The sequence below is a fragment of the Dendropsophus ebraccatus genome, chromosome 3 (assembly GCF_027789765.1).
Source record: "Dendropsophus ebraccatus isolate aDenEbr1 chromosome 3, aDenEbr1.pat, whole genome shotgun sequence".
Taxonomy (NCBI): domain Eukaryota; kingdom Metazoa; phylum Chordata; class Amphibia; order Anura; family Hylidae; genus Dendropsophus; species Dendropsophus ebraccatus.
Genome location: NC_091456.1, coordinates 194,358,336 through 194,385,617, shown reverse-complemented (window position 1 = coordinate 194,385,617; position 27,282 = coordinate 194,358,336). Strand labels below are relative to the sequence as shown.

General features: G+C 43.8%; 1 protein-coding gene and 2 pseudogenes across 1 annotated transcript; all 3 read left to right on the top strand.

Annotated features, from left to right (window-relative positions):
• LOC138786652 (zinc finger protein 208-like) overlaps positions 1-6,072 on the top strand; it is a 102,613-nt pseudogene extending 96,541 nt beyond the window's left edge.
• Positions 6,073-11,786: 5,714 nt separating this feature from the next.
• On the top strand, positions 11,787-11,901 carry LOC138787685 (U2 spliceosomal RNA; annotated as a pseudogene).
• A 6,849-nt stretch (positions 11,902-18,750) lies between these two features.
• Positions 18,751-22,045, top strand: LOC138787613 (oocyte zinc finger protein XlCOF6-like). The gene is made up of 2 exons (XM_069964954.1): positions 18,751-18,862; positions 20,386-22,045. The coding sequence occupies exons 1-2, from the start codon at positions 18,751-18,753 to the stop codon at positions 21,810-21,812; spliced, it is 1,539 nt and encodes a 512-aa protein (XP_069821055.1). The 3' UTR covers positions 21,813-22,045.
• The last annotated feature ends 5,237 nt before the right edge of the window (positions 22,046-27,282 follow it).

Below are 27,282 nucleotides of genomic sequence, written 5' to 3'. Positions count from 1 at the left end.
ACAGATCAGCTACATGTACATTACACACATACAGCTCAGCTACATGTACGTTACACATATATACAGCTCAGCTACATGTACATTACACACATATACAGCTCAGCTACATGCACATTACACACATACAGCTCAGCTACATGTACATTACACACATACATCTCAGCTACATGTACATTACACATATATACAGCTCAGCTACATGTACATTACACACATACAGCTCAGCTACATGTACATTACACATATATACAGCTCAGCTACATGTACATTACACACATACAGCTCAGCTACATGTACATTACACACATATACAGCTCAGCTACATGTACATTACACACATATACAGCTCAGCTACATGTACATTACACATATACAGCTCAGCTACATGTACATTACACACATATACAGCTCAGCTACATGTACATTACACATATACAGCTCAGCTACATGTACATTACACATATACAGCTCAGCTACATGTACATTACACACATACAGCTCAGCTACATGTACATTACACACAGGGCTCTGCTGCAGACATATATAACACACACATACACAGCTCTGCTCCACACACATCACACACACACAGCTCTGCTGCATACACATCACTTCAGCTCATCCAGCACAGCAGAGTCCTGCATACACTGAGCAGCAGCCCCTGATCATGTGACTCCTCCTCCTCCATGTGACTGATCACATGACTGTGACATCATGGCAGGTCCTGGAAGCACACGACAGCAGGACCATTAACCCCTTCAGGACTTGGTAGTTTATGCCCTGTTTTGATACATCACTACAGCCAGAACTTTTATTTTGCTCCAGCTGGTGATGAATTGTGTTTACATTATCTCCTCCTCTTCCCTCCAGGATCCTCTGCTGATATCTTCTATATAAGAGACCGACCCATCAACCATGGAGAGAGACAGAGACAAGATGGCCGAGAGGATAATAACCCTCACCCTACACATACTCTTCCTGCTTACTGGGGAGGTGAGGGATTCTGGGAGTGATGTCATCATGACATCATTCTTATCTATGGAATAACAGATGGATAGGACTGGAGAGGTGAGGGATTCTGGGAGTGATGTCATCATGACATCATTCTTATCTATGGAATAACAGATGGATAGGACTGGAGAGGTGAGGGATTCTGGGAATGGATGGAGTGATAGTAATGTGTCTCTCCATACACAGGATTACACAGTAGTGAAGAAGTCCTCTAGTGGGCGCTGTGGGGCCCCTGGGTGTGAAGGATGGGGAAGAACCTTGAGCCCAATCCCGGGGCCCCTGATACATGAGGAAATGGAGGAAGAGAAGATCCTAGAAGTCACCAACAAGATGGTGGAGCTGCTGAGTGGAGAGGTGAGACTGTGGCTGCTGGGAATGCTGGGACATTATACAGTAACACCACTGGAGGGGTGGGGGGGATGACTGTGTGATCATTGTGTGTGTCAGGTTCCTATAAGGTGTCAGGACGTGGCGGTCTATTTCTCCATGGAGGAGTGGGAGTATGTAGAAGGACACAAGGATCAGTACAAGGATGTGATGCTGGAGGATCAGCAGCCCCTCCCATCAGCAGGTAATAGACAGGACTATATACACACCTCCTCTCTGTATTATCTGGATGGAAAGAATGAATTCAGTCTCTGTATGTGTTCCCTCCAGTCAGATCCAGTAAGAGAACAGCACCAGAGAGATGTCCCCGTCCTCTTCTCCCACAGGATCAGGATCAGGTAGATGGAGATGTTCCCTATGATCTGTACATCCCACCTGACTTCTCCTCCTGTCTGATGACTATTATAATATTTCTCTCACATCTTATGAATCAGGGGGAAGATGGGAACAATATTAATGCTCCAGAGACAGATGTGAGCAGTGATGAGCAGTATAAGGAGGATGTCACTACAAAGAAGAATCTAGACTGGTGGATTGAAACAGACCTAAGAGTAAAAGAAGAAGAGACAGATATGAGCAGTGATGAGCAGTATAAGGACGTTCCTACAGAAAAAAATATCAACTGTATCAATGCCACAAACAAGATAGTAAAAGAAGAAGAAGAAGAGATGGATGAAAGGGGTGACAAGCAATATTTGGTAGACATTCCTACGGGGAAACATCTGAACTACATAGATGCTTTAAACATAAGGGCAAAAGAAGAAGAGACAGATTACAGCAGTGATGAGCAGTGTAAGGAGCACATCCCTTCAGGGAAGGATCTGAACTATATTAATGGTATACACATAATAGTGAAAGAAGAAGAGACAGATGACGGCAGTGATGAGCAGTATAAGGAGGACATCACTACAGGTAACCGCCCAGGTGAGTAGTGACTGGAATATTATTAGATTTATTACATGGAGCAATAATCTGCTGAATCAGGCCGATCTGTTGACAACAATCATCGGCTGATCGTGTCTTATGGTGCAGACTAAAAATCATCGCCTGCTGACTGTGCATTGCTACATGTAATAGTGATGCGCTGCTGGCGGCTGATAAATGTGTAAAGAAAATAATAAAGTTTATACATCCTTCTCCACGCTCCCCGGTGTCTTTCTGGCTTCTGCCTGTTGTCTGTCTGCAGCCGCTGGTGGAACTTCAGAGCCGGTCTTTGAAGTGACAGGCTAAATAGCCAATCACTGGCCGAGACAGGATAGCGCCATGGCCAGTGATTGGTTGAGCGGCCGGTTGCTTTAGAGACTGCTCTACTGTTATGGCTTTGGGCAGAAGCCAGGAAGACATCGGGGAGCAAACAGAAGCATTGGGGAGTGTGGAGAGGTATGTATAAACTTTATTACAGTGGTACCTTGGTTTAAGAGCGTTTTGGTTTAAGAGCTCACAGTTTTTCAAAATTGTGACTTGGTATAAGAGCATCGCTTTGGTGTAAGAGCTCCCTGTTCTGGGTGGGAGCATGAGTGGGGGAGGGGCATGGTCTGCATAGCGGGGTCTACAGCCCTGTACTCTGACCTAGGAAGTCTCCCTCACCTTCCAAATCATCCACTTCAGGCTGGGGCTTACATCAGGGGACAGGACTGTGGGGGTAATCTCTCCATAGCTGTAACCCCTCTCTGCCCAGACAGAGAGCGCTGCATGTATGTGACCACATCTGTCCTGCTCATTCCTTCCTGCTCCCTGCAGTCTCTGTCAGCCCTTGTGTTTCCCATCCTCTCCATTACTGTACAGTAACTTATAATATCACAGATTCTGCTGTTTCTGAATGTTTCTTTCATCTGTTTTACATGTTATTCGGAAGATAAATCATTATTTTTGGGCTGTGGAACCAATTGTCTGCAGATCAGTGATTTCTTATGGAAAAATTTGCTTTAGTTTAAGAGTGGATTTGGATAACAAGCGCGGACCCACAATGAATTATTCTCCTAATCCAAGGCACCACTGTATTTTTCACTAAAGGCAAGAGCTGCACGAACATCACTAACTTTATATATATTTATATGCGACGCTTGCTGCACAATTATCGAGCCGTGTAATAGGCTCAGTAAACGAGCTCTGATCTAGCAGATCGGCACCCGTTTCCATTGGTGATCAGGCCCTTACTGAACTGTTGTATGTACAGAATTGATGGTGTAGATGAGCAGCCATGTATATGGCCAATTTTGGTGGGAATCCTGGGAAGAAATTATATGTAAAGAAACTGAAAGAAAGCCTTCTGGCCAGTAGTGTAGCTATAGGGGTCGCATGGAGTGCAGCTGCTATCGTGCCCATAAGTCTGGGGGCCCTTCAAAGTTCAAAGTTGACGACTTATGTCCGACCTGCTAAAATTCAGCTCCCGCACTCATCTGTATATGGAGGTCTGACTCGCACTTACCTCTCAGCTGATTCTGCCTGAGCTTCACCCCTTTCCCCCGGCTCATCTCACCATGTATATAATGATTAGTGTTGAGCAGACTTATCACATTGTTGTCTGTATATATTGGAGACCGCATATCTATATTCTGTTTATAAGACCGTAGGTGGGGGCAATCATAGTGTTTGCATCAGGGGCATGCCTGCGTCTAGTCTAACATCCTCGTCTTGTCGTGCCTATTGCATTCGTCCCTACTGAGAATGACCGAACGACGTCTTATTCCATGCGAACGAGCAACAATAAAAATAGGTCCAGGTCTCATTAAGCGATCAACGATTTCTCGCTCGTCGTTTAATCGTTAACTGCTATCCAACGATTATCGCTTCGTTCTGAACAATTTAACGATTATCCGAATCATAATGTTCCCGTTAAATACGGCCCTAATGGTCTTTGCCCTCAGGTGTTAGACTTTGATCACTATTATCTCTTAAAGGAATTTTCGCTCATCAGAAATATTTAAAAATGCAGCGTGCAAGCACACAAAAAAGACATACAAAATTAACCATGATACTCATCTGCTCCGATCACTCACAACTGGTGTCCTGATGTCTCTTAGTCACTGATGCCCACCACCACCACTACTTCCTGCTCCCAGTGATATGTATGCAGGAAATGCCCTCTCAGCCAGTGAGTAGTGACAGCAGTGATCCCACTTTGGTCAGTGAATGGGCTGAGCTGGCGTTATCTGCATCAACGCAATGTTATGGGAAACACAAGGAAGCAGAGAGCACTGGGGACTAAAGAGGATCATACTGTCAGCTGTAGGGATCAGGGCAGGTGAGAGTACTTTTCTTTTTATTTCCAAATTGTCCTTATAAGATATCTCTTGACTGAAAAAACTGAAAACCTTTATAATAATAAATATTACGCTACGTTTTGCAATTTAAACAGAAAATTTTAGATAGAAATGTCATAAAATATTGATATAATTTATAAGTTTTTCTTCTTACCAGGTGACTGTACCAGGAGCTCAGGACAGATATATTCAGATATTATAGATACTGATTATGGTACCAGACAAGATGGATACGAAGAGCACGCCACTATCCCAGATACACTCTCAGTCCTCCACAGCACAGAAAGTTCATCTGATCCTTGGAAAAAAATAAGTTATAGAAGGGACGTTGTACATCAAAGAGCTCTGACAGAGCAGAAGCCATTTTCATGTTCAGAATGTGGGAAGTGTTTTACTCGGAGATATAGTCTTGTTCAACATCAAAAATCTCATAGAGGAGACAAACCGTATTCATGTTCAGAGTGTGGCAAATGTTTTACGTCAAAATCAAATCTTAATATACATGAGAAAATTCACACAGGAGTGAAGCAATTTTCATGTTCAGAATGTGGGAAATGTTTCCAGTGGAAATCAGGTCTTCGCATGCATCAAAGAACCCATACAGGAGAGAAGCCATTTTCATGCACAGAATGTGATAAATGCTTTTCACAGCAATCAGATCTTGTTTGTCATCAAAGAATTCATACGGGTGAGAAGCCATTTCCATGTTTAGAATGTGGGAAATATTTTAAGTGGAAATCAGGTCTTGCTATACATCAAAGAACTCACACAGGAGAGAAGCCATTTTCATGCCCAGAATGTGAGAGCTGCTTTTTTCAGCAATCAGATCTTGTTAAACATCAGAGAATTCACACAGGGGAGAGGCCATATTCATGTTTAGAATGTGGGAGATGTTTTTCTCTGCAACAATATCTTGTTAAACATCTAAGAACTCACACAGGGGAGAAGCCATATTCATGCCCAGAATGTGAGAAATGTTTTTCTCAGCAATCATATCTTGTTAAACATCTAAAAACTCACACAGCGGAGAAGCCAGTTTTATGCCCAGAATGCGGCAAATGTTTTTCTCAGCAAACAAATCTTATTAAACATCAGAAAATTCATCAGAGGTGACACACAGCAGCAGGACCAGGACCTTCCGCCTCCCTCCTTGTAGCATACTCACCGGTTGTGAGATCTGGTGGAGGGACGTGACTGTAACACTCTGTCGTAGATGGCTGAGCCCCTGCCGGAGGTAGATGGGCTGAAGGAGCGCCGATAGCCAGAGCGCCATATCACACTATCGCACATGGTGATCTGAGGCCGATGAGAGAGGAGCCAGTCACAGCGACAGACAAATGGTCGGAAGTACCAGGCGAACGGGCGTCTGGACGGGTGAGAGCCGAAAGATTGGCAGCGCTGGGGGAACAATCTGGGCTGTATAGTTTCACAGCTGAGGTTTGGTTACAATTTATAAAACTCCCTCTTTGACTAAAAATAGACGTATGTATCATATTTTTTTTTTTTCGTTTCAATAGTTTTTATTACAGATTTTTTAAAAACACAAAAACAATTACAAACCAGTATGAGCCAGTTTAGAGGTAGGTCACTCAGGACCCCAAAGGATGAGAGGGAATAGAAGAAACAAATGTCACTACAAAACAAAAAAGAACAAGGCCAAGACGGGACATAAGTTTTAAAGGAGACCTGTCACCCCCCGTGCCGGGGTAACAGGCTCCCGACCCCCTGTTACAGCCCCCTATACTCACCTGATCCCGCTTCCTGACCCGGTCGGGTCACGGAGATATGAGCGCCCGAAGCCCGGCGCGCACGCTCATAGAGAATGAATGGGGAGTCCGATGCTCCGTCATTCTCTATGGGCATCGGACTCTCCTGTGAGCACGCACGTCGGGCTTCGGGCGCTCATATCTCCGGGATCAGGTGAGTATAGGGGGCTGTAACGGGGGAGCGGGAGCCTGTCACCCTGGCACGGGGGGTGACAGGTCCTCTTTAAAGTGTCACTGTTGTGTTTTTTTCTTGCTGAAATCAATAGTCCAGGAGATTTTAAGAAACTTTGGTTTTATGGTTCAATAAGTTTTTATTAAAGAATTTGTAGGATAAGCAAACATACATACAAAAGTATATGTGTTCAACACATAAAAACACAAAGTGCGGCATAGCAGAAAGCTTCAATACAATAACTGAAGAGCCAAGAGGTAAAAGGCAACGTGGTGAACCTATATTGTTCCATATGAGCAGTGGAAGGGAGAAGCAGGCCATCTTGACTCCCGACTAGAGATGAGCGAACCGGGTTCGGGTTCGAGTCGATCCGAATCCGAACGTTCGGTATTTGATTAGCGGGGGCTGCTGAACTTGGATAAAGCTCTAAGGTTGTCTGGAAAACATAGATACAGCCAATGACTATATCCATGTTTTCCACATAGCCTTAGGGCTTTATCCAACTTCAGCAGCCGCCGCTAATCAAATGCCGAAAGTTCAGGTTCGGATTGACTCGAGCATGCTCCAGGTTCGCTCATCTCTATTCCCGACCCATAACTGAGCCACTTTACATGAAACTCTCAGTTGGCACTCGGTAAGGCAACTACATCTTTGCCATACAAAACAATAATAAGGGAAGAACAAATATACGCACGTCCACATACACAAAAACACTTAGGGAGGGGGAAGAGTGTGGAGAAGGAGAAAAGCTAGTGTACCCAAGAGAGGGGGAAAGAGTGGGGGGAACAGGATTGCTGTCAAAAGATGCACTGTGTTATCTCTAAGTATCAATTAAAGAGAGTAGAGAAGAAGTTGTAAAATGGGAACTTCGGGTGGAGGTAAAAAAAAAAAAAAAAAAAAAAAAAGAAACTTCTGCAGAAGCATATAACAATACTTACCTATCTGTCCCAGTTTTGAAACTACCCAAAATCCATTTGTTTTGTGGGGTTTCGTTCTGTTTTGTGTTTCTGTATTTTCTGGTTGAGCAGATGTACTCAGTACTACAGGTTCCAGAATGCAATGCTTTCCCTCAGCTGTTCATCACAGTCCCCCACCCTGCCCATTCACCGTCCAAAGCTGTTGCAGAACATCTAGGCTGTGTTCACACATTGCAGTTTCATTGTGTTACTGAAATATTTGCAGTACTTTATCATTTCATTGTGGTCCCACCAGCACAGCACGCTGTATTCTCTACCTGTAACACCACACAGCACGCTGTATTCTCTACCTGTAACACCACACAGCATGCTGTATTCTTTACCTGTAACACCACACAGCACGCTGTATTCTCTACCTGTAACACCACAGAGCACACTGTATTCTCTACCTGTAACACCACACAGCACACTGTATTCTCTACCTGTAACACCACACAGCACTGTATTCTCTACCTGTAACACCACACAGCACTGTATTCTCTACCTGTAACACCACACAGCACGCTGTATTCTCTACCTGTAACACCACACTGTATTCCCTACCTGTAACACCACACAGCACACTGTATTCTCTACCTGTAACACCACACAGCACTGTATTCTCTACCTGTAACACCACACAGCACTGTATTCTCTACCTGTAACACCACACAGCACTGTATTCTCTACCTGTAACACCACACAGCACGCTGTATTCTCTACCTGTAACACCACACAGCACGCTGTATTCTCTACCTGTAACACCACACAGCACTGTATTCTCTACCTGTAACACCACACAGCACTGTATTCTCTACCTGTAACACCACACAGCACGCTGTATTCTCTACCTGTAACACCACACGGCACTGTATTCTCTACCTGTAACACCACACAGCACGCTGTATTCTCTACCTGTAACACCACATAGCACGCTGTATTCTCTACCTGTAACACCACACAGCACTGTATTCTCTACCTGTAACACCACACAGCACGCTGTATTCTCTACCTCTAACACCACACAGCACGCTGTATTCTCTACCTGTAACACCACACAGCACCCTGTATTCTCTACCTATAACACAGCACGCTGTATTCTCTACCTGTAACACCACACAGCACACTGTATTCTCTACCTGTAACACCACACAGCACCCTGTATTCTCTACCTGTAACACAACACAGCACACTGTATTCTCTACTGTAACACCACACAGCACGTTGTATTCTCTACCTGTAACACCACACAGCACACTGTATTCTCTGCCTGTAACACCACACAGCACGCTGTATTCTCTACCTGTATCACCACACAGCACGCTGTATTCTCTACCTGTAATGCTGATATTGGAATAAAGCAAAGAACTTTTTAAATTTTTATTTTCCTTTCCATGCACATATTATGATTAAGCATCTTTTATCTTTGAAGTTGATTCCCACTATAAGGAAATCATCCGATATTATCTTACATGGGATATACTGTTTATGCCTTTTTTGTGCAGGTGGGATTGGCAGTGCCGGCTCTGATCCTCTCTGCTGTTTAGCATTATCTAATTGTGTTACTGCATCGTTTTTGTGCAGATGCTGCCGTACTGCAATGACACTCCAACATGTGTGAACACAGCCCTAATTTCTCTGTAGACTTTTGCACAATCAGCAAAGCTGAAACACCTGCTTCTGGCCGGTCTGAGATGGTAAATCACGCCCTCTCCCTCTCTGCATCATCAGCCTGTGCTCAGCAAACACATACAATGTGAGACAGAGGAATAGAATATTTGTCTCCTAAAGTGGGAGATCAGTGGGAGCAGGAGACAATGTGAATCCGCACAGGGGCCATATTTTTTCACTTCCTGGATTTCTATCAGCTACCAGTGTGGCAGAACCGTACAGATACAGTAATAGGCTGGGTTCACACACAGTATATTTCAGTCAGTATTGTGGTCCTCATAGCAACCAAAACCAGGAGTGGATTGAAAGCACAGAAAGGCTCTGTTCACACAATGTTGTAATTGAGTGGATGGCCGCCATTTAATGGCAAATATTTGCTGTTATGTTAAAACAACGGCCGTTGTATTAAAATAATGGCAGTTATTTTCCGTTATATGGCGGCCATCCACTCAATTTCAACATTGTGTGAACAGAGCCTTTCTGTGCTTTCAATCCACTCCTGGTTTTGGTTGCTATGAGGACCACAATACTGACTGAAATATACTGTGTGTGAACCCAGTCATACATTGTATAGACACATTTATAAAACTTTTAATGTACTTTTAATAGAAAACAAGTTTTTCTTATCCGGAGTTCCCCTTTAAAGAGAAGAAAAGGGGAAAGTAGAGCAAAGAAGAGGGAAAGAGGTGTGGGAGCCCACCACCGCACAGCCACCTAAGTAACTAGAATGTCCCGCCCAATGATTTCGTAATTGGTTTTATTAGGCAAATATGCCATTATCTGCATCATGTGGTGGACATAGGCTTTCCTGGAGGACACACCAGGTCACTACCTCTTGAGAAAGACAGAACAAGCGGCAGTTGGTCTGCACGGACAAGTTGGCAAGGATGGAGTTGCCATAAAAACAATACAGGCAAATATATCGACCATGGACACACCCGATGCAGGTGACAGATGCTGGAGAGGAAGACACAGGTACAAACTAAACAATGCAGGTAACTTGGTGAAGGAACAGGTAACTGGTACAAACATGAGTTAGGCCAGGTTCACACACTGGATGGGAATACGCAGGAATACAGGAACCAACGGAGAGTGCAAGACCAGACAACAGGAACACCAGAATATGGAAAGACCACAGCAGGAACATGGGAACCAGGACAAAGGGTACAGGAACTCTGTAGCTGGGTAATCTAGGTACAGGAGGCACCTTTAAAGTGACTGTACTACCAGGCCCAGGCTGAAGCACTGGAGGCGGCCGACCCACCCTTAGTGGGAGGAAACCCCAGCCCCTCTATGATAGGTTTCCATTGATTGTAATGGAGTCACGTCATGGAGGGGCTGGGGTTTCTTCCCACTAAGGGTGCTTCAGCCTGGGCCTGGTGGTACAGTCACTTTAAAAACACCAATAATAGACCTTTGCAGGACCAACAGACCTTGACACTCAGGCAGGGCACATGTGCAGGAAGCCTCCTTATAAACCTAAGATTCCCTTTTACACACACAGATTATCTGGCAGATTTTTGCAGCCAAAACCAGGAATGGATTTGAAAAAAAAGAGAAATCTCAGTCTTTCCTTTATGACCTGTTCTCTGTTTATAGTTTGTTCCTGGCTTTGGCTGCAAAAATCTTTCAGATAAATCTCTGTGTAAAGGGACCCTAAGTCAGAGGTGAGAATTAAATCTGGGAAGGATCTGCACGCACCCCCTCGAGTAGCCGGATCTATACTGCATGCAGAGAGGACACACGGTGCTCCATGCAGCTAGGCCCGAAGGACTAGCGGTGGTAAGTGAACGGACGGCGGCTGGGACATCTGACCTCTGTTACGATAAGTATTTCATACACTGCTGATTTTACAAATTTTCCCTGCTACAAAGAATGTAGGGGTGTATAATTTTTAACGTAGTTACACTTCACCTGTGAGAGAATCTATAAAAAAATATCCAGAAAATCACATAACTTGATTTACAAATAATTATTTTAGATTTTATTGCATGAAATAAGTCTTTGATCACCTACCAACCAGCAAGAATTCTGGCTGTCACAGACTTGTTAGTTTCTCTATAAGAAGCTTCTCCGACTCTGCACTTACTACTTGTATTAACTGCTCCTCTCCAATCACACTCAAACCTCTTCACCGTGGCCAAGACCAAAGAACACCAGGGACAAAACTGTAGACCTGCACAAGGCTGGGATGGGCAACAGGACAATACGCAAGCAGCTTGGTGAGAAGGCACAATTATTAGAAAATGGAAGAAACACAAGAGCGGCTGTGTCAGTACACTAGAGCAAAATTTGAAACTTTAGGAGCTCTCCACATCATAATTAATCACAATGCTGGGAGCTCCCATGTCCTGTCCGCAGATCACGTCCGTGTACTGACGGAATTCTATGGACGTTTAAACGACCCCTAAGTTCTGTTTCCTTATTGTATCAAATACTTTTTTTCTGTAATAAAATGCAAAATATTTATTTACAAATCCTACAATGTGATTTTCTGGAATTTGTTATAGATTCTGTCTCTCACATGTGACGTTACCGACCAAAAAATATTACACCCCTCATTGCTTCTCGGCCTTTTGGCTAAGATCAAGTGCAGTGTCTGTTCTTGTCGGTTTGATATCCGGTGCGTCCCCTATCTGGGGACCATATATTTCTATGAAAAGAGGAAAATACAAGTTACATAGTATGATTGAAAAAAGACTCGTCCATCACGTTCAACCAAGGAGGGGATGGGGAGGGATGATGGGTAGGTTCTATATATATGCATTAACGTTATTTTGGTCTATGCTCTTGTCTCTCCTGTGGTGAAGCCCTCTACTGTTGTTGCTGTGACCAGATCCTGTGGTGACTGTTCCACAGATTCACAGTTCTCATGGTAAAGAAGGCTTGTCACCTCCGGAGATTGAACCTTTTTTTCTCCAGGCGGAGGCAGTGCCCCCTTTGTCTTTTAAAGGGGGTTTTACCTGGAACATCTTTTCTCCATATTTCTTGTAGGGGCCATTTATATATGTAAATAAATGAATCATATCTCCCCCTTATATATTCCTGGATGTAGTCACTTATAAGCCCATCAAATAGTTTCCCCACAATGGACGTTAGGCTTACGGGTCTGTAGTTACCTGGGGAAGTTCGAGAGCCCTTTTTGAAGAACAGCACTACATTTGCCTTACGCCAGTCCCTCGGCACAATACCAGTCACCAAAGAATCACCTAACATACAAGGGTAAAGAAATTACAGAACTGAGTTTCCTAAGAACTCTGGGGTGTAATCCATCAGGCCCTGGAGCTTTAGTTACATTCAGTCTATTTAATTTATTCTGGACCATATCTATAGTAAGCCAGTTCAGTACATTACAAGTGCTACCAGTATTGGCTCCACCCACCTTATCACTGGCCCCTCCCTCCATAGCTCCATCCTCTTCTTTTGTATATACAGAGCTGAAGAACCCATTAAGCTTTCTCCTGATCCCCAGTTATTAACTCCCCTTCACCACTATTTAGGGGTCCTACATGCTCTGACCTTGGTTTTTCGGCATTAATATACGGCATTAATATATTTGAAGAATTTTGGGGGTTTCTTTTGCTATCTATGGCTACCACATTCTGAATTGTTGCTGCTTTTATTACCTTTTTACAGGCTTTGTTGACCTCTGTAATGTTTAAAGGCTACAGCTGATTTGTATTTTTTGAATGCCCTTGGCCTTTTTAAAATTAAATGTTTTTTTTCCTCCCAACATGTCTTTGCTTTTTTATAAAGAAAAATGTGTATTTTTTACAGGAAAAATGTGTATTTTGTGCTACAAATATAACAGTTTAGCTATAATTATTATAGTATTTAGAAGTATAAAGCACAAAATGTATTAACAGTAAGACATGTCAGTTCTTTCAGCGGAGAGCGAAGGCACATGAGCCCTCTTATTTAAACTGATAGAAGGCAGGATTTGTCCAAGCCGGTGCAAGGGGGTTCCGCACAGAATCTCAGCGCTGATTCTGTAGTGTGAACGAGGCATAAAAAGGGTAGTTTGGTGATCTCCTCACTAGGAGGCGCCCCTTAGCAACGGCTGCCCTTCCCATGAGGGATATCTACCTATTCTCGTTTTAGTCGAGTTTTAAGACCAGTAACTGAGGATCCACTGACCCTCTTTTTTTTCTGCAAAGTTACATAGTACAGATGAAAAAAGACACATGTCCATCAAGTTCAACCAGGTAGGGGATGGATGGAGGGAAGGGGGAGGGATGACGGATAGCTTTTATACATCTGCATTTAGGCTATTTTGCTCTAAGAACTTGTCTCTCCTGTATTGAAGCCTCCACTGTTTTTGCTGTGATCAGATCCTGGGGTCACTGTTCCACCGATTCACTGTTCTCATGGTGGAGACATCCTGTTGTCTCCGGAGACTGAACCTTTTTTTTTCCAGACGGAGGCCCCCTTGCCTTTTAAGGAGGTTTTACCTGGAACATCTTTTCCCCAAATTTCTTCTACGAACCATTTATATACTTACATGAGCTCTATCATATATCTACTTGTACTTCTTAAGACTAAACGCATTGGGTCCCATTACTGGACAGCATAACCACATGAGGCCACACCAAAGCTTTATAAAGAGGTAATATTATATCCCTGTCCAGAGAGTCCATGCCTGTTAGATACATGACAATATCCTGCTGGCCTTAGAAGAAGCTGACTGACATTGTGTGCTGTTCTGTAGTCTATTATCTACAAGTACACCCAGATCCTTCTATACCAGGGAGTCTCCCAGTTTGCATATACAGCTTAGCTACATGTACATTACACACATATACAGCTCAGCTACATGTACATTACACACATACAGCTCAGCTACATGTACATTACACACATACAGCTCAGCTACATGTACATTACACACATACAGCTCAGCTACATGTACATTACACATATACAGCTCAGCTACATGTACATTACACATATACAGCTCAGCTACATGTACATTACACATATATACAGCTCAGCTACATGTACATTACACATATACAGCTCAGCTACATGTACATTACACACATACAGCTCAGCTACATGTACATTACACATATACAGCTCAGCTACATGTACATTACACACATATACAGCTCAGCTACATGTACATTACACACATACAGCTCAGCTACATGTACATTACACACATACAGCTCAGCTACATGTACATTACACATATACAGCTCAGCTACATGTACATTACACACATACAGCTCAGCTACATGTACATTACACACATACAGCTCAGCTACATGTACATTACACATATATACAGCTCAGCTACATGTACATTACACACATACAGCTCAGCTACATGTACATTACACATATATACAGCTCAGCTACATGTACATTACACACATACAGCTCAGCTACATGTACATTACACACATACAGCTCAACTACATGTACATTACACACATACAGCTCAGCTACATGTACATTACACATATACAGCTCAGCTACATGTACATTACACATATACAGCTCAGCTACATGTACATTACACACATACAGCTCAGCTACATGTACATTACACACATACAGCTCAGCTACATGTACATTACACACACATACAGCTCAGCTACATGTACATTACACACACATACAGCTCAGCTACATGTACATTACACATATATACAGCTCAGCTACATGTACATTACACATATACAGCTCAGCTACATGTACATTACACATATACAGCTCAGCTACATGTACATTACACATATACAGCTCAGCTACATGTACATTACACATATACAGCTCAGCTACATGTACATTACACATATACAGCTCAGCTAGATGTACATTACACATATATACAGCTCAGCTACATGTACATTACACACATATACAGCTCAGCTACATGTACTTTACACATATATACAGCTCAGCTACATGTACTTTACACATATATACAGCTCAGCTAAATGTACATTACACACATACAGCTCAGCTACATGTACATTACACACATACAGCTCAGCTACATGTACATTACACACATATACAGCTCAGCTACATGTACATTACACATATATACAGCTCAGCTACATGTACATTACACACATACAGCTCAGCTACATGTACATTACACACATATACAGCTCAGCTACATGTACATTACACACATATACAGCTCAGCTACATGTACATTACACACATATACAGCTCAGCTACATGTACATTACACATATACAGCTCAGCTACATGTACATTACACACATACAGCTCAGCTACATGTACATTACACATATACAGCTCAGATACATGTACATTACACACATACAGCTCAGCTACATGTACATTACACACATATACAGCTCAGCTACATGTACATTACACATATACAGCTCAGCTACATGTACATTACACACATACAGCTCAGCTACATGTACATTACACACATACAGCTCAGCTACATGTACATTACACACATACAGCTCAGCTACATGTACATTACACATATAGAGCTCAGCTACATGTACATTACACACAGGGCTCTGCTGCAGGCATATATAACACACATACACAGCTCTGCTCCACACACATCACACACAGCTCTGCTGCATACACATCACTTCAGCTCATCCAGCACAGCAGAGTCCTGCATACACTGAGCAGCATCCCCCTGATCATGTGACTCCTCCTCCATGTGACTGATCACATGACTGTGACATCATGGCAGGTACTGGAAGCACAGCTCTGGACGGGTGGAGTCACAAAGAAAGAGCTGGGGGGGACAGCTGAACATTAACCCCTTCAGGACTGGGCGGTATTAGGTATGAGGTGTTGTTGTTCCTTGTGTCATTGCCGATCTGTGCTGTTTCCTCTTCTCTCCTCTCATCTGGATGATATCATGTTGGGGGAGATGAGAATCTTTCTTCACATTTTCTTCTCTCTTTCCTAGGACATCATGTGACTGTTCACTGTGCCAGATCAATAAAGTTATATTATCCTGGAGACTCCCAATATATTACATTGTCTCCTCCTCTTCCCTCCAGGATCCTCTGCTGATATCTTCTATATAAGAAACCGACCCATCAACCATGGAGAGAGACAGAGACAAGATGGCCGAGAGGATAATAACCCTCACCCTACACATACTCTTCCTGCTTACTGGGGAGGTGAGGGATTCTGGGAGTGATGTCATCATGACATCATTCTTATCTATGGAATAACAGATGGATAGGACTGGGGAGGTGAGGGATTCTGGGAGTGATGTCATCATGACATCATTCTTATCTATGGAATAACAGATGGATAGGACTGGAGAGGTGAGGGATTCTGGGAGTGATGTCATCATGACATTATTCTTATCTATGGAATAACAGATGGATAGGACTGGAGAGGTGAGGGATTCTGGGAGTGATGTCATCATGACATCATTCTTATCTATGGAATAACAGATGGATAGGACTGGAGAGGTGAGGGATTCTGGGAGTGATGTCATCATGACATCATTCTTATCTATGGAATAACAGATGGATAGGACTGGAGAGGGGAGGGATTCTGGGAGTGATGTCATCATGACATCATTCTTATCTATGGAATAACAGATGGATAGGACTGGAGAGGTGAGGGATTCTGGGAGTGATGTCATCATGACATCATTCTTATCTATGGAATAACAGATGGATAGGACTGGAGGGGTGAGGGATTCTGGGAGTGATGTTATCATGACATCATTCTTAGCTATGGAATAACAGATGGATAGGACTGGGGAGGTGAGGGATTCTGGGAGTGATGTCATCATGACATCATTCTTATCTATGGAATAACAGATGGATAGGACTGGAGAGGTGAGGGATTCTGGGAATGGATGGAGTGATAGTAATGTGTCTCTCCATACACAGGATTACACAGTAGTGAAGAAGTCCTCTAGTGGGCGCTGTGGGGCCCCTGGGTGTGAAGGATGGGGAAGAACCCTGAGCCCAATCCCGGGGCCCCTGATACATGAGGAAATGGAGGAAGAGAAGATCCTAGAAGTCACCAACAAGATGGTGGAGCTGCTGAGTGGAGAGGTGAGACTGTGGCTGCTGGGAATGCTGGGACATTATACAGTAACACCACTGGAGGGGTGGGGGGGATGACTGTGTGACCATTGTGTGTGTCAGGTTCCTATAAGGTGTCAGGACGTGGCGGTCTATTTCTCCATGGAGGAGTGGGAGTATGTAGAAGGACACAAGGATCAGTACAAGGATGTGATGCTGGAGGATCAGCAGCCCCTCCCATCAGCAGGTAATAGACAGGACTATATACACACCTCCTCTCTGTATTATCTGGATGGAAAGAATGAATTCAGTCTCTGTATGTGTTCCCTCCAGTCAGATCCAGTAAGAGAACAGCACCAGAGAGATGTCCCCGTCCTCTTCTCCCACAGGATCAGGATCAGGTAGATGGAGATGTTCCCTATGATCTGTACATCCCACCTGACTTCTCCTCCTGTCTGATGACTTTTACAATATTTCTCTCACATCTTATCAATTAGGGGGAAGATGGGAACAATATTAATGCTGCAGAGACAGATGACAGCAGTGATGAGCAGTATAAGGAGGACATCACTACAGAAAAAGATCTGGACTATATTAATGCTACAGACATAAGGGTAAAAGAAGAAGAGGAAGAGACAGATGACAGCAGTGATGAGCAGTATAAGGAGGACATCACTACAGGTAACCGCCCAGGTGAGTAGTGACCACTAAATACTCACACATTCTCCTCAGTCATTAGCTGTGACTATTTTGTGTGGAATATTAAAAAACTAGGATTTGCCAGAGACCCCCCTCCCCCCTTTACGCCTCATTCAGCTGCAATGTTCAGTGGTATTTGGAGTAGAGATGATCGAACAGGGCTGAAGTTCAGTTTCATACGAACCCGAACCATCGCATTTTTCTCCCGCTGCCTTCCCATTCCGTGGGAAAGGTGGAGACAGCCTGAGTACCGCCTGGAAAACGAAAACAGCCTATTACCTAATTGATATTGCAGGAGTGGCTCTCCACCACCCCCACTTCCCTACCCTGCCCATCTCTATGATTTTTGTTTTGTTTTTTTTGCTGAAATTAAAGGGGTTGTCCAGCAAAAATCTTTTTCTTTCAGATCAACTGGTTTCAGAAAGTTTTATAGATTTGTAATTTACTTCTATTTAAAATTCTCAAGTCTTCCCGTACTTATCAGCTGCTGTATGTCCTGCAGGAAGAGGTGTATTCTCTCCAGTCTGACACAGTGCTTTCACCTGCCACCTCTGTCCATGTCAGGAACTGTCCAAAGTAGGAGTGTTTTTTTTTAAATGGGGATTTGCTGCTGCTGCTCTGCACAGTTCCTGACATGAACAGAGGTGGCAGCAGAGAGCACTGGGTCATACTGGAGAAAATATACCACTTCCTGCAGCACATACAGCAGCTGATAAGTATGGGAAGACTTGAGATTTTTAAATAGAAGTAGATTATAATTCTATATAACTTTCTAAAATCAGTTGATCTGAAAGAAAAAGATTGGACTGGACTGGAATGGACTGGGTGGAAGCCACCTTACATAAAAAATCCAAGGTCAAAAGCTTTTTTCTACTTGTGCCGCTAGAATCCAGCAGAAACTACGGGATGTGTTCCAACACACCACTTGGTACTTGGAACAGTCGATTTAGTCTAATCCTCTTATTTGATCAGAGTTGATTGGCATTTAGCTGCTGCTAGGTACTGTCCTCTTCTCTTGCTCACACCCTCTCGGAGGGCGGCTCGCGCACCTTAGCTGTTTTTTTTTTTTTTTTTACTAGTTTATACTGGTTTATGTTCGCCTTTCCAGGTGTGGCAGAGAAACTGTCACAGCAGACTATCTTCAAAAAGTTACACAGCTCTCCATAACTCCGATGACTGGATTGCGTCTCTCTTATTGTACTGCTCTTGTGCTACTGTTTAGTAACTATGCGCTGTGAGGCCATGTTCCCGTATAGTAAAACACCGGCCGTTCCGTGACCTGGCTGGTCACTGAACGGCCGATACTGCAGTACCTGCCGGATGATCTTCATTGCTGTTGAATTTGGATGTGGGTGCTGTTGCACACAATGGAGCGTGCGGCTGGAGCTCCCTTGTGTGCACTGACAGGTTCTCTGCGGCCGCTATTCAATGAATAGCGTCAGCATAAAACTGACATGTAGTTTTTTTTGCGGCGCCGCTAGGGGTTCTGGCCGGAGTGTATACCATGTGTATGTATATATGTACTATGTGTATACACTCCCTCCGGGATTCCCTTAAAGGGGTTGTCCGGAGATAAAAAATTATTCACAGAATAACACACATTACAAAGTTATACAACTTTGTAATGTATGTTATGTCTGTGAATGGCCCCCGTTCCCCGTGTCCCACCACCCCCACCCGTGTACCCGGAAGTGTGGTGCGCTATACATTACCTGTCACGTGCCGACCACGGTCTCCGATCGTCAGCAGTGACGTCTTCTTCGGGAGGCCGGCGAATCTTCCCGAGCGCCGGCCGCCCTCTGCAGCGTCATCCGAAGCTCAGCCGTGATTGGCTGATCATAACTGTGCTCAGCCAATCGCGGCTGAGCAGCTGATGACGTGGCCGCGTCATCAGCCGCGATTGGCTGAGCACAGTTATGATCAGCCAATCACGGCTGAGCTTCGGATGACGCTGCAGACGGTGGCCGGCACTCGGGAAGATCCGCCAAGCTCCCGAAGAAGACGTCACTGCTGACGATCGGAGACCGTGGACGACACGAGATGCGGTGAGTATAACGCACCACACTTCCGGGTCTAGCGTGGGTGGGTGGAAACACGGTGAAGGGGGCCATTCACAGACATAACATACATTACAAAGTTGTATAACTTTGTAATGTGTGTTATTCTGTGAATAATTTTTTATCTCCGGACAACCCCTTTAACGTGCAGCACTACGTATGTTCAGTAGTAATCACGGCCGTTGTTGCCAATTGGCTACGATTGCTACGGAACTTACTTATTGTGAACATAGCCTGAAACTGTTGTTGGTTTTCCCTATTCTTTGGCGAACTCTGCCACGCTCCCCTGCCTACACCTCCCCATCTATTCATCCTCCCCCCCCCCCCATTTCTTCATTTTAGGTATAAATGTCATAAAATATTGATATAATTTATAAGTTTTTCTTCTTACCAGGTGACTGTACCAGCAGCTCAGGACAGATATATTCAGATATTATAAATACTGATTATGGTACCAGACAAGATGGATACGAAGAGCACGCCACTATCCCAGATACACCCTCAGTCCTCCACAGCACAGAGCGTTCATCTGATCCTTGTCAGCAGGTTCTGTCTTCTGATTCATCACAGACTGAGAGGAAAAAAATAAGTCATAGTAGGGACGTTGTACATCAAAGAGCTCTGACAGAGCAGAAGCCATTTTCATGTTCAGAATGTGGGAAATGTTTTACTCGGAAATTTAGTCTTCATCAACATCAAAGAACTCACACAGGCGACAAACCGTATTCATGTTTAGAATGTGGCAAATGTTTTATGGCAAAATCAAACCTTAATATACATGAAAGAACCCACACTGGAGAGAAGCCACATTTATGCCCAGAATGTGGGAAAGGCTTTTCTCAGCATTCATATCTTGTTTGCCATCAAAGAATTCACACAGACGAGAAGCCGTTTTCATGTTCAGAATGTGGCAAATGTTTTAAGTGGAAATCAAGTCTTGGCATACATAAAAAAACTCACACAGGAGAGAAGCCATTTTCATGCACAGAATGCGGGAAATGTTTTCAGATTAAAGCAAATCTTGTTATACATCAAAGGTCTCACACTGAAGGAAAGCAATTTTCATGCCCAGAATGTGAGAAATGTTTTATTCAGCAATCGGATCTTGTTAAACATCAGAGAATTCATACAGGGGAGAAGCCATATTCGTGCCCAGAATGTGGAAAGTGTTTTTCTCAGCAATCAGATCTTGTTTGTCATCAAAGAATTCACACAGGGGAGAAACCATTCTCATGTTCAGAATGTGGCAAATGTTTCGTGGCGAAATCAAGTCTCGTTATACATCAAAGCACTCACACAGGGGAGAAGCCAGATTCATGCCCAGAATGTGGCAAATGCTTTTCTCGGCAAACAACTCTTGTGAAACACATGAGAATTCACACAGAGGGGAAACCATATTCATGTTCAGAATGTGGGAAACATTTTTCTACAAAATCACATTTTGCTAAACATCAAATAGCTCACACTAGAGGAAAACCACTTTTATGTTCAGAATGTGGCAAATGTTTTACTCGGAAATCACTTCTTCTTAGGCATCAAACAACTCACACAGGAGAGAAGCCATTTTTATGCCCAGAATGTGGGAAATGTTTTGCTTCAAAATCAAATCTTGTTATTCATCAGAGAACTCACACAGGAGAGAAGCCCTTTGCATGTTCAGAATGTGGGAAACGTTTTACTGTGAAATCAAAGCTTAGTAAACATATGAGAATTCACACAGGGGAGAAACCCTTTTCATGTCCAGAATGTGGGAAATGTTTCACTGTGAAATCAATGCTTGTTACGCATCTGAGAATTCACATAGGCGAGACGTCCGTTTGATGTTCACAGTATGAGAAATTGTTTACTCAGAAATCAGAACACCCACAGGAAAGTAGCAGTTTTTTAAATTACTGTTTTATTTTATTTTACTGAGAAGTTGTACGATAAAGAAATATGACTGTATTCTAGGTTGCGAATCGATAACTCGACTATATATCAACCGTGTGCATAGAATATCTTACGTGATTGTGTGTGTGTCTCACAATGTTTATAAAATTCACTTTTAAATATTTCCTGTTTCTGTTTGGATCTTTCTTTATCCTTTAATATGTTGGACTATTATCCTAGAACCTATGGAGCTAGTGGGGGGGCTGAGAGGGATATTGTACATAAATAGTGATAATCAGAAGATTCAACAAAAAAATTAAGATACTGTATTTAACCCATTAAAGGGGTGGTTTTATTTAAAATATAAAAAACATCTTGACCCAGAATCGACCATTAGGGAAGTAGTCGAGACAGGCTTACTGAAGGCCAGAGGAGAGAAAGATCTGTTCCATGCCCACATTAGGTGAGTATGAGGTATTTGTTTTGTTTGGGGCACAGCAGGGTAGGGGGCATTATTACTATGGGGGGACAGCAGGGCAGAGGACATTATTACTTTGGGGGCACAGGAGGCAGTTACTATGAGAGCAGCAAGGCATGGGACATTATTACTATGGAACCCATACAAAAAAATACAAAAATAAGTTTATTAACTTACCAGACAAATACAAAAAAACACAAAAAAATGGCAAAGGAAACCAAATCCCTGCACATTAAAAACATTTAAAATTCCCAAAAAGGAAAAAACACGGTGGGACCCACAAAGTGTTGGGGACCCCAGGCCAGCATACGGTCATATGATGTAGCTCAATCACCCCTCAAAATTAAGCAAATAAACAGCATAAGCAAAAATGATTGTCTTAGTCTTTACTTACGTTGATTGAGCTACATCATATGACCGTATGCTGGCCTGGGGGTCCCCAATACTGTGTGGGTCCCACCGTGTTTTTTCCTTTTTTGGGAATTTGAAATGTTTTTATTGTGCAGTAATTTGGTTTACTTTGTCATTTTTTGTATATTTTTGTATTTTCTCTACATTATTACTATGGGGGAAGAGCCGGACAGGGGGCATTATTACTATGGGAGGCTGTACTATATGGGGGGGTCAGAGCAGGGGGCATTATTACTATGTGAGGGACACAGCAGGGGCATTATTACTATAGGGGGGGCAGCAGGTTAAGGGGGCATTATAACTATGGGGGCACAGAAGGAGACGTTACTATATTGGGGGGGGGGGTGCAGAGCAGGGAGCATTAATACTTTAGTTTTCATGTTTCACCATAAACTTGCTGGATTACAGACATCATTCCGTAATATTCACTGTTTTAGTTAACATTAATCTCTAAACATTCCCGCAGCTGTCTCGGTCACTCCCAGTGTGGGCCTCATGGATGAAAACTGACTAGGAGCAGACCTTTCTGTCACCCATAACAACCAATCAGAGCTCCCCTTTCAATTTGTATAGTGTTCTGAAGAAACGAAAGGAAAGCTCTGATTGGTTGCAATGGGCGCCAGGGCCGGCTCCAGCTTTTTTCTGGCCCTCAGACAACAGAGCCTCAGCAAGCTCCTCATCCATCCATTATGCTCAATGACTTGAGATGCCACTAACATACACAAACACACATTATTGACACAGACACTGACTGACTCTGACACTTACTGACACAGACTGACTGGCTGACACACAGCACTTACAGCTTAGTCTTCTCATCCCTCCTCTCTGTCAGGCTCCTCTCCACACTGTAAGGTTGAGGACCTGCGGGTCATGTGATCAGGTCCTTCCCCCTTTTCTCTCTCTGTGCAGGTCCTGCTCCTTGTCTGTCTGCTGATGTTGAGTGCTCACCCTACACTCTCCCTCTCTGGGCCCCTAGAGGTGCTGTAGGCCCCGGCCCTTGCCTAGGTAAGCCCTGTGCTGAGGCCGGCCCTGATGGGCACCAAAGAAGATTCTACCCCTAAACAGATGAGAAGGCCTGTATCTTTGAATACAGTTGTTGGCCAGGTTTTAGTTCTGGTACTGTACAGAATGTGTACCAGCGCTATCTTCACAGCCAACCAAGTAATTCAGTTTTGGGAAAAAACAAGAATCCCGACCACAATATCACATGATCTGGAAGATGAAGAGTCTGTTTGGTCAATGGTAGAGTCTCAAGAAGAAGGCTAAACGGCAACTAAAATACAAGGAGGAGGAATCCGTTAATAAACTTGAAGATTTGTTTGATGTCGCTCATGCTGATGCCATGAAACTTATAAAACTTCAGGAAGAGCATGACTTCTTGCTTGCTCAAAGAGACAAAAGTTGTTGTGGAAGCGTGCAGAACCATTAAACAGACAGCTAACCGAGGTTGAGGAAAGATTCCTGAGAGAATTCCAGGCAGAGAAACAAAGAAAAAAGGAAACTGAGCATCTGCTGAACTTAGCAGCGACAATAGTGATGAGGGCAAATCATCTGGTACATTCGCTTTAAGTATTACCCATGTGTAGAACAGCACCGGCCCGGGGAAGCCGGTGCCGTGGTCCTTTTTTTTTTAACCGCGTCCCGGTCACCAGGACGGGGGTGAAGCACTGGAGGCGGGCTGGCCTGCCCCCAGTGGGAGGAAACCCCCGCCCCTCTATGATTCTAATGGAGCCGCGAATATGCAAAAAAAAAAAAAAGGCCCATGGAGCCCCATTTAAGAGTCTCAAAATAAGGACCAGGGGGCAATGCACCTAGGATTTCACTGCATTGAGCACTTTAACCTGCTGCCAGTAGTGTTATCTTTGACTGGTCTCCCTGAGATCAGTGATCTGTTTCTCTTATGGTTTTACTAGGCATTGCTCCCACCTAGCCACAATCCTGCTCCACACTGATGAGGGGCAACACCCCAAAACAGCTGTCTGTGGATGGATACCTGGCCGTGGTTTTTCCCTTGCCATTACATTGACTTATAGGGCCACTTGATATGGTGGTTTTGGGGGGTTTCCCTACTGGAGCTGCTCCTTGGCCATTATTACTATGTGAGGACACAGCACGGGGCAATATTATTGTATGGGGCACAGCAGGGGACATTATTACTATATGGGGCACAGCAGGGGACATTATTAATATATGAAGGGTACAGCAGGGGGCAATATTACTATATGGAGGCACAGTGGCATTATTAGAATAGGGAGTGCACAGCAGGGGGCATTTTTACTATATGGGGCAAAGCAGAGGGCATTATTACTATATAGGGGCACAGCAGGAGGCATTGTTACTATATGGAGGTACAGCAAGGACATTATTACTATATGGGAGCACAGCAGGGACATTATTACTATATGGATGGCACACTGGGCAATATTACTATAAGAAGGGCACAGCAGGGACATTATTACTGTGTGGAGGCACAGCAGGAGGCATTATTACTATATGGAGGAATAGCAGGGGACACTGATTATATGTAGGCACAGCAGGGGACATTATTACTATATGGAGGGCAAAGCAGGGGACATTATTACTATATGGAGGGTACAGCAGGAACCATTATTAATATATGGGGGCACAGCAGGAGACATTATTACTATATGGGGACACAGGAGGAGACATTATTATTATATGGAGGAACAGCAGGGGACACTATTACTATATAGAAGGCACAGCAGGGGGTGTTATTACTATATAAAGTACAGCAGGGGGACATTATTACTATAAGGAGGGCACAACAGGAACCATTATTACTATATGGGGGCATAGCAGGGGAAATTATTACTGTATGGAGGCACAGCAGGGGGCATTATTACAATATGGGGACACAGCAGAGGGTATTAGTGCTATATGGAGGCACATCAGGGGCATTATTACTATATAGGGGCACAGCAGGAGACATTGCTACATGGAGGGCACAGCAGGGGGCATCATTACTATATGTAGGGCTCAGCAGAAGGCATTATTACTATATGGAGGGCACAGCAGGAGGCATTATTACTATATGGTGAGCACAGCAGGGGAATGTATTACTATATGGAGGGTACAGTACTGGACATTATTACTATATAGAGGGCACAGCATGAGGTATTACTATATGGGGGGCACAGCAGGGGGTTATTACTATATGGGGGCACAGCAGGAGACATTATTACTATATGGGGGCACAGCAAGAGACATTACTATATAGGGGCACAGGAGACATTATTACTATATGGGGCACAGCAGGAGACATTATTACCATATTGAGGGCACAGCATGGGGCATTATTACTATATGGTGGGAACAGCAGGGGCATTATTACTATATGGGGGGCACAGCAGGGGGTATTATTAGTATAGGGGACATACAGGGGACAACCCACATACCTACTCACTTAACTGCACATGACACCAAACAGTGGAGTTACTACAGTTTGGGACCGTATGGGTGGAAAGAGGGAAGGAAGTTGCTGGAAAAAGATGTTTATCTGGCAGGTTCTGAGGAGATAAATTGTAGCTTGGTTGTCTGGGCTGTTGTGTTGATATTTTTAATAATGAATAGGCTGGCCGCCATATACCTATTAAACCCCTAAATAATCACGAACAATTCTGTATGGGTGCATCTCATGGGCATTTGTGGTGTAGCACAGCAGCTTAAAATCTTATAAACTATTTACACTGTTATTAAACCTCAAATAAGAATATAAAAATACAAATGGCCAAGTATGCTGGGATGTCTCTTACACAATATAATGTGGCCTGTCACAGACAATATCCCTCACTAAACTATCTACAGGCCCAATATCTGTCCTGGAAAGTCTACTGACCCAGGTCTCCATTAGATAGATGGCTGATCGCAGTCACTAAACGAGGGGTCCCTCTTGCCAAAGTCTTATAACAAAGATGGCAGTCGTTTCTCTCCACAACTGGATTTTACACAGCTCAACCTCATAGACTGGGATGGCAGGAACTACCCTCCTCCTCACTGTATACGGGGCTGCCTCCCACTGCCCATCCAATTTCCAAGATGGCCTTATGGCCCTGATCATCACCCGGTCACCAGAAGCATACACATCCTTTTGCACAGGTCTCGGGTTGGGGTGCACCACTTTTCTCAGACGTTCTCCAAAACCTTGTGCACCTCTCTCAACTGACTGCGCTGTTCTTGCGCCCATGCATTGGCACTTCTAGGTGGTGGGTCCAGCAGATCCACAGGAGCCAGTTGTTCAGTACTCTTACTCAGTCCACAGGGCCGACACTTGAGACATGCCTTGTTCACCATCCCTCCCAAGTTGGGGCAATACACTAACCGTTGAGCCATTTGTACACTTTGTCGCTCCCAAAGTGGGCGCCCTTCTTGTGGGCTTCTCAAGCAGCCTCCGGTCCCAATGACATGGGAATAACAATCTGCTGCTGGTACTGCAATTCTGACTTTAAGTATATAGTCTGACTGAGGAGGCCCTGGGTAAATTTTTTTCACTGCCTCAGCAACTTCTGGCCC